The 8,836-nt window shown below is 40.5% G+C and overlaps 2 protein-coding genes across 2 annotated transcripts in view; one reads left to right on the top strand and one right to left on the bottom strand.

Annotated features, from left to right (window-relative positions):
* Nucleotides 1-6: 6 nt before the first annotated feature.
* On the top strand, nucleotides 7-8,538 carry LOC111980146 (5-hydroxytryptamine receptor 3A). Its single transcript, XM_024147697.2, has 6 exons — nucleotides 7-38; nucleotides 271-440; nucleotides 5,839-5,960; nucleotides 6,976-7,186; nucleotides 7,624-7,773; nucleotides 8,205-8,538. The coding sequence occupies exons 2-6, from the start codon at nucleotides 281-283 to the stop codon at nucleotides 8,444-8,446; spliced, it is 885 nt and encodes a 294-aa protein (XP_024003465.2). The 5' UTR covers nucleotides 7-38; nucleotides 271-280; the 3' UTR covers nucleotides 8,447-8,538.
* LOC111980145 (exocyst complex component 7-like) overlaps nucleotides 8,534-8,836 on the bottom strand; it is an 11,436-nt gene continuing 11,133 nt past the window's right edge. The window contains exon 8 of the mRNA XM_070433713.1: nucleotides 8,534-8,551. Coding sequence (XP_070289814.1) covers nucleotides 8,534-8,551 — 18 coding nt within the window. The remainder of the gene's footprint in view (nucleotides 8,552-8,836) is intronic.

The following is an 8,836-nucleotide window of genomic DNA, read 5'->3' as shown; positions in this document are numbered from 1 at the left end:
AGCAAAATCTGGACTCCTGAACTCCATGTGACTAATGGGTAAGTCCACTTACAACAGAATACAATAAGCCTTTTATGTTTATATCATGTTTTCTATTATTGTATAACCATTAACAGTCATTTATGTGTAATCTTCTAAAATAGCGAGGCGAGTGAAACATGGACAGAATTAGAGACAGTACTAATATGTTTTAAGTGGCCAAATGTTTAGGTGTGACAGTTTTAGTAGATCAATCCTCAGTTGTCTGTCCTCAACTTCTCATGTCTAAAGAGTGCAAACAATGATGAAGCACGGCAACAAGGATTTGCTGGTGCACAGCAACGGGACTATAGAGCACATGGTCATCATGGACACTGTGGTGGGCTGTGAGGTCAATCTGTACAARTACCCCTTCGCTTCAGATTTCTGCCCCATCGCCATCAATGTATGGGCACTTAAKGGTAAGAGCATCATTTCAATCCTCATTCTGTCTGCTAAACAGTTACACACAATTACTTACCAAAGATCTTTTTTTGTGAGTGCACAAAGCCTCCCATCACACATTCAGCTATTGTTATGCAAAAATAAAGTGTCCCCAGTATGTCAGGTACATGGTTGTGTTTTTGAATTTTTAAGCATAAGGCAAAAAATTCAAAAACACAACCATGTACCTGACATACTGAGGACACTTTATTTTTGCATAACAATAGCTGAATGTGTGATGGGAGGCTTTGTGCACTCACAAAAATGTAGTGTGTTTATTGCATGAGTACATCATGTTACCAAAAATGACATTTTTGGTTTTATTTTATCTGTATAGCCTACAGCAATTCAGTTTATTTGTCATCTTTGAAATTGTATATGCTCCCTGACTGTCTTCCCTACCTGACCAATGATGTACATTGCCTTCAGAAAGTATTCATATCCCTTGACTTATTCCACATTTTGTTGTTACAGCCTGAATTCAAAATGGATTAAATATATTGTTTCTCTCTCACCCATCTACACACAATACCCCATAATGACAAAGTGAGAAAGTCTTTAGAAATGTTTGCACATTTATAAAACATTAAATACAGAAATCGAATTTACATAATTATTCACACCCCTTTCCTATGACACTACAAATTGAGCTCAGGTACATCCAATTTCCTTTGATCATCCTTGAGATGTCACTACAACTTGATTGGAGTCCACCTGTCTATGTAATGTCCCATAGTTGACAGTGCATGTTAGAGCAGAAATTATACCATAAAGTCCTAGGAACTGTCCGTAGATCTCCGGGAATTGTGATGAGGCATATATCTGGGGAAGGATATAAAATAATTTCTAGAGTGTTGAAAGTTTCCAAGAGCACAGTGGTCTACATCATTGGGGGGGGAAAAAAATGGAACTACCCAGACTCTGCCTAGAGCTGGCTGTCAAATCAAACTGAGAAACCGGGCAAGAAGGACCTTGGTCAGGGAGGTGACCAAGAACTCAATGACCACTCTGACAGAACTACAGAGTTCCTTGGCTGAGATGGGAGACTGGCCAGATGGAAGCCACTCCTGAGAAAAAGGCCCATGACAGCACGCCTGGAGTTTGCAAAAAGGCACCTGAAAGACTCAAGAGCATAAGGCAAAATATTCTGTGGTCTGATGAGACAAAAATTTTACTCTTTGGCCTGAATGCAAACCACTATGTCTGGAGAAAACCAGGCACAGCTCATCACCCTCTAACTCCATCCCTACACTGTTGAGCAGCAGGGATTGAGAGACTGGTAAGGATAGAGAGAACAATGAATGGAGACAAATACATCCTTGATGAGCACCTGCTTCAGAGTGCAAACGACCTTAGACTGGGGGCGAATATTTACGCTCCAACAGGACAATAACCCCAAGCATATAGCCAAAGCAACACTGGAATGGCTTCAGAACAAGAATGTGAAAGTCCTTGAGTGGCCCAGTCAAAGCCCAGACTTGAATCTCATTGAAAAGACTTGAAAATTGCTTTTCATCGCCACTCCCCATCTAACTTGAGAAAATCTGCAGGGAAGAAAATCCCCAAAATTTGGATGTGCAACACAACCAAGATGTGTAACACATTTATTTTTTTAATAAGTCGAGGGGTATATAAACCCTGGATTGCTGATGCTATGTATTGGCCATTGAGAGGCTTTGTAGCCACTCCCCAGTAGGAGCAGTGCTCCATAGGAATTAATGGAATTCTACAGTATTTCAATTAAATGTTTCAAGGACAAAATTACATGTATTGTTTTGTTGTAGTGGGGACAGTAACATTAGTAATCTCAAAAAAGTATACTTTAAAACTCCCCCTAAAGTCGATGTCCACGCCCCCATGGAAATCGAATTAGCATAATAATCCCCATAAAAATCTGTCAATTTAAGATTGAGATGTTTTTTCCGCATGAAATGCGTTTCAATCCARCGCGTCTGCCGATGTCGCCCTTCCGCATCTGCGATGAAAGGTGGCAGAGCTAGGGCGGTGCTTATCAGACCATGAGACATCCCGAAAATCGGTCTTCACACAAAAATGTCTGTAGCATCCATACGGTTTGGCCTACAAACTGTTAAAAAGAGACTCTCACGAACATGACGGTTCTCTCCGTTTTGCTCTACGACCCCCACAAGTGTCACAGGACTCGTCTGAAGTCAGTACAGCCGATATGCCAACTTCTGTCTGTAGCATCCGAACAGTTTGGGCTACACACTAATATGACCCCTCTATGGAAAGGTGAGTCTCTCATGAACACGGAACACGAACACACAGAAGCCTCACAAAACTAGTTTAAAGGTTTWWAAAAAATGTATGCAAGAATAAATGGAGAAAGTATTTAACCCCTTATTTTAGGCACTAAACTATCTGTGTATCCATGTATGAAGCTGTTATTCAATATGTTTCTATGGAGTCTGTAAAATAATYAATGTGGCAAAAAAGAATGTAGACATTAATAAATGCTTCCAATTTGTTAAAACATTATTTTTTTTAAATACAAATGGTGGGGGGAGTGTTAAGACGGAGGCACGTTGGCTTCAACACAGCGACCCCCATTAGTCATCTACTGTACAGTCGTGGCCAAAAGTTGAGAATGACACAAATATAAATTTTCACAAAGTTTGCTGCGTCAGTATATTTAGATATTTTTGTCAGATGTTACTATGGAATACTGAAGTATAATTCCACCATTTCATAAGTGTCAAAGGCTTTTATTGACAATTACATATTGATGCAAAGAGTCAATATTTGCAGTGTTGACCCTTCTTTTTCAACACCTCTGCTATCCGCCCTGGCATGCTGTCAATTAACTTCTGGGCCACATCCTGACTGATGGCAGCCCATTCTTGCATAATCAATGCTTGGAGGTTGTCAGAATTTGTGGGTTTTTGTTTGTCCACCCGCCTCTTGAGGTTTGACCACAAGTTCTCAATGGGATTAAGGTCTGGGGAGTTTCCTGGCCATGGACCCAAAATATCGATGTTTTGTTCTCTGAGCCACTTAGTTATCACTTTTGACTTATGGCAAGGTGCTCCATCATGCTGGAAAAGGCATTGTTCGTCACCAAACTGTCCCTGGATGGTTGGGAGAAGTTGCTCTCGGAGGATGTGTTGGTACCATTCTTTATTCATGGCTGTGTTCTTAGGCAAAATTGTGAGTGAGCCCACTCCCTTGGCTGAGAAGCAACCCCACACATGAATGGTCTCAGGATGCTTTACTGTTGGCATGACACAGGACTGATGGTAGCGCTCACCTTATCTTCTCCGGACAAGCTTTTTTCCAGATGCCCCAAACAATCGGAAAGGGGATTCATCAGAGAAAATGACTTTACCTCAGTCCTCAGCAGTCCAATCCCCGCACCTTTTGCAGAATATCAGTCTGTCCCTGATGTTTTTCCTGGAGAGAAGTGGCTTCTTTGCTGCCCTTCTTGACACCAGGCCATCCTCCAAAAGTCTTCGCCTCACTGTGTGTGCGGATGAACTCACACCTGCCTGCTGCCATTCCTGAGCAAGCTTTGTACTGGTGGTGCCCCGATCCCGCAGCTGAATCAACTTTAGGAGACGGTCCTGGCGCTTGCTGGACTTTCTTGAGTTCTTGGCCTTCTTCACAACTATTGAATCGCTCTCCTTGAAGTTCTTGATGATCCGATAAATGGTTGATTTAGGTGCAATCTTACTGGCAGCAATATCCTTGCCTGTGAAGCCCTTTTTGTGCAAAGCAATGATGATGGCACGTGCTTCCTTGCAGGTAGCCATGGTTGACAGAGGAAGAACAATGATTCCAAGCACCACCCTCCTTTTGAAGCTTCCAGTTTTTTATTCGAACTCAATCAGCATGACAGAGTGATCTCCAGCCTTGTCCTCATCAACACTCACACCTGTGTTAACGAGAGAATCACTGACATGATGTCAGCTGGTCCTTTTGTGGCAGGGCTAAAATGCAGTGGAAATGTTTTGGGGGGATTCAGTCCATTTGCATGACAAAGAGTCCATTTGCATTGCAATTCATCTGATCACTCTTCATTACATTCTGGAGTATATGCAAATTGCCATCATACAAACTGAGGCAGCAAACTTTGTGAAAAATAATATTTGTGTCACTCAAAACTTTTTGCCACGACTGTGCAGTATATTAAACACATCATTGTACCTGACACTCCATCCCCTCCAAGTTTGTGGTAACAGAGGCGTTTGGGCCGGTGTAGCATGCTGCAGACCCAATTGGCCTTTTGTGCTGGACACAGTGAATATTAGGGGTGTAATGGTTCAAACATTTTGATTTGGTTCAGTCCTTGATTTTTGGCTCAGTTTTCAGAAGGGAAAAAAACGACCATTATACCATCCTTTGTAAATGATAATAATGATGYACAATCTTTAATGTAGGCCTAAGTTATCTCCCAAATTAAATAAGGTAAATTAATAAGTTAAGCAAGAATAAGAATGATCTTAACAACATAACAAATGCGAGCTTTTATGTGTTGTAGAGTTCAAGTCAGTAGAGTGAAATAGACTGGGGTAAATGGTTTTAGCAGTATTGCATGACGATAGACGAGAACTGGGGGTGTTATAAAAGCGCACCCGGTGGAAGACAAAAACTGTGTTCTGAGCGGTATGAAACAGGATGAGAGGAGTCAGTGTTTTATTAGTGTGTATGCTGAAAGCAAGAACACTCTAGAAATCTTACATATTCTTATTATTTGATTACTCCTGTAAGCTTTAGCCTAGCCTTAAAGGGGAAGTTCAGGATTTTACAACTTGATGTTAGATGGTCCCTCACCCTGAAAGTAGTCTATGGGCCAGGAGAAACATTAACCCATGGTTCAGTGTTCTCTGAACAACTACAAACTTTKGCCACCGTTAACATTTACATTAAAATAAAATAAAAATCAATGGGAGTGATCGGGACAATCGTGCAATTGTCAACATTTCATCGCCAAATCAACTCCATTTTTAGTTTAATGTTACTTAATGGTGATTTGGACATTATTTTTTATTGCATTTTGCAAATGATGTGGCACTTCTCTCTGAGACCCCATGCTAACAAACACAGGATATGGCTGCCAGAATGAATCAAACAGCTTATTATGAATCAAAAAGTGAGGTTGTTTCACCAAAGTGGCTCTGAGATATGTGTTACAGTAGGCTACCACCACTGAAGTATTATATATATATTTTTATCATTTCAAAAAAGAAATTRGTTTTTTTTTATGTGATKATTTTTCCATTCTCTTCTGAGAACCAAGATAAAACAAGAGTCAAATAATGTAAATCTTTACACCCCTGAATCAACTTATTTTTAGGTGTGTGAAGCTAGGTATGATCTTTGAATGACTGAACTAGTATAAAATATCTGCCTTTCCAGGATGTGGCATGTTCCTGAACTTTGGGAAAGTGAGCAAAACTAGCGCTAACCGCGGGGATTGGCTAACCGAGAACGTGAAACTCGATGCTAAAGGAGGCAGAGATGATCGCAACTATCTATGGGTTAGTGAGTGCTCCGGGTGATTTCAGTAGTTTTTTGGGGGGGACATGTAAAGATACTTTACTCGTACTATTTTTAAGGGCAAAGCTTAAACAACATTTACACAGAAAAAATACAATACACTTAAAAAAAWATGTATTGGATGTTTTCATAAGTAGTGTTCCGTTGATAAATACACATCCCAGGCTATGTATTGTGTCGATCCATAAATACACATCCCAGGCTATGTATTGTGTCGATCCATAAATACACATCCCAGGCTATGTATTGTGTCGATCCATAAATACACATCCCAGGCTATGTATTGTGTCGATCCATAAATACACATCCCAGGCTATGTATTGTGTCGATCCATAAATACACATCCCAGGCTATGTATGTGTCGATCCATAAATACACATCCCAGGCTATGTATTGTGTCGATCATAATCACATCCCAGGCTATGTTTGTGTCGATCCATAAATACACATCCCAGGCTATGTATTGGTGCGATCCATAAATACACATCCCAGGCTATGTATTGTGTCGATCCATAAATACACATCCCAGGCTATGTATTGTGTCGATCCATAAATACACATCCCAGGCTATGTATTGGTGTCGATCCATAAATACACATCCCATATGTATTGTGTCGATCCATAAATACACATCCCAGGCTATGTATTGTGTCGATCCATAAATACACATCCCAGGCTATGTATTGTGTCGATCCATAAATACACATCCAGGCTATGTATTGTGTAGATCCAGCTAAATTCCACAATTCCAAATGAATGAAAAGATTTGCAGTCCAAATTTGCAGTGCGTTTCTTTTCCCATTAATTTGGGGTTAAGGCGTAGTTGGATCTGCACTCATTGACATAAGGCTTCTTTTGAGTTCTGAAAACATCTGACAAAGTCTGATTTTGAATGTAATGCTCTTCCCTTTCAATTTTAAACAAATGCTATACGTTTAGATGCAAGAACTCGAAAAACAAATTATTTCAGTCTTGCCTACCCATCTGTCTTCACAGGTGTCGCTGAAAATGCGGTCCGAAAACCCATTTATGTCCCTGGTCCTGCCCAGTATACTGATCATTGTGGCAGATGTGGTGAGCTTCACCCTGCCGCTGGGAGGGGGCGAGCGTATCTCCTTCAAGGTTACACTGGTTCTCAGCTTCATCATGTTCCTCATCATCCTCAACGACCTACTGCCTGGAGGAGGCCAGTGCAGCCCCATCATCCGTGAGTGTCCTGTGTGTAATGCACCAGAATGAAACAGCATTTTGTTATAACGGGTGTGTATGTACATTTACATTTACATTTAAGTCATTTAGCAGACGCTCTTATCCAGAGCGACTTAAGAGTTAAGAACGTTCCATAAGCTTATTTCACAGCTAGCTTGAAATGTCGCCAACGGAGCTATCGAATTTGATATTTTTCTGCAGCTCAATAGTTTGGTATGTTTTCACATGTGTTTGGGAGCAGTGATCCTGAACAGCAACAGTGATCCTAGTGATCCGTTGCGAGCAGAGGTTCACTATTTCCAGCCCGGTATGTTACAGGGACAGTAAAGGAAGCTATACTGTTAGCAGCACACTGATGTCGGTTTCATGTATACAGTACCTCTCTGCCACCATATAACACTCACACATCTCTCTCTCTCTTGTTGTTCTCCATAGGAAAGCACTTCTGTTTCTGTTTGGTCATCCTGGTGTTGAGCACGRTGCAGTCTATGGTGCTCACACGTCTGGCTAAGTGTGGCACTCTCRGGCCCTGCAGCCTCTCCAAGTCCAAAGACTCGCTGCTTAAAGACACAGACAATGAAGAGGGTAAACGTTTTCACTCTTCTGTCATCTCAGTTACCCACAGAGCAAGATATATTTTTATGGTTGCCAAAGACATTAACAAAACGTCCTTATACAACCATTTATAACCTGACCATGATGTCATAATGTCGTTATTGCAACCAGCTTTACTGGGTACCCCATAAATTACTTTCATCACCATAAACTAGTCAAGTTGTATTTTGATGCACAACCTTTTAATTCTTACCCTTAGCTGCAGTTAAAGTATGCAGTTGACGTCTTTCCCAGCATATTTTCTTGTTAGCATCATTTGTCTCGTGTGTACGCTGGTCTGYCCAGCTACTCCATTTGATCTTTAATCTGTCACTGAAAACTGTAATTTTACAAAAAGGTCAATCATTTTTACATCTTTATTTAATCATGTTATCCTTTTTTCTCRCATTTACTTTGTCTAGAATCCATGTCTGATATTAAAGCCTCAGAGGGAGAGAAGAATACACCCCTCCAGGTGGMGAAGTTTCTCAACAAAATGGCTGCACAAGACCAGAAAAAAGCAAGACGCCATCGCTTTGCCAACAAAGTGGACTTGATCTGTTTCTGTATCTATCTCACCGTCCTCATTGTTTACACAGTCGTCATTTTATATTTCTCCTTTGGTTCTCAATGTGTGATCGACCAATTAGATTTCTGGTCATAAATTCTCTATTTGCTTTTAACAACCATATTTCAATAAATATTGGTGTATTTGCGGTCTTCAGAAATTTTGGGAAGCACTAACAAAAAGCTAGTTGTTTTTGAGTTTCTGGGATAAAATAAATAGATGTGTTTAATTCTTAAGTAAGCTTTTAACAATATTTATTTAAAACATGTTAGAACTAGCCATTCATGTGGAATAATACATTTTAGCAATTAGGACTCTAATGAATACATGTAATGGGGACTGTAGTGCTATAATCCCCCAGAATAGACCTAGAACTCTAATGAATACATGTAATGGGGACTGTAGTGCTATATCCCCCAGAATAGAGCCCTAGAACTCTAATGAATACATGTAATGGGGACTGTAGTGCTATAATCCCCCAGAATA

The sequence above is a fragment of the Salvelinus sp. IW2-2015 genome, linkage group LG20 (genome assembly GCF_002910315.2).
Source record: "Salvelinus sp. IW2-2015 linkage group LG20, ASM291031v2, whole genome shotgun sequence".
In the NCBI taxonomy this organism is placed as follows: Eukaryota; Metazoa; Chordata; class Actinopteri; order Salmoniformes; family Salmonidae; genus Salvelinus; species Salvelinus sp. IW2-2015.
Note: the sequence above shows the minus strand (reverse complement) of the source record. Positions and strands in the feature narration are given on the sequence as shown.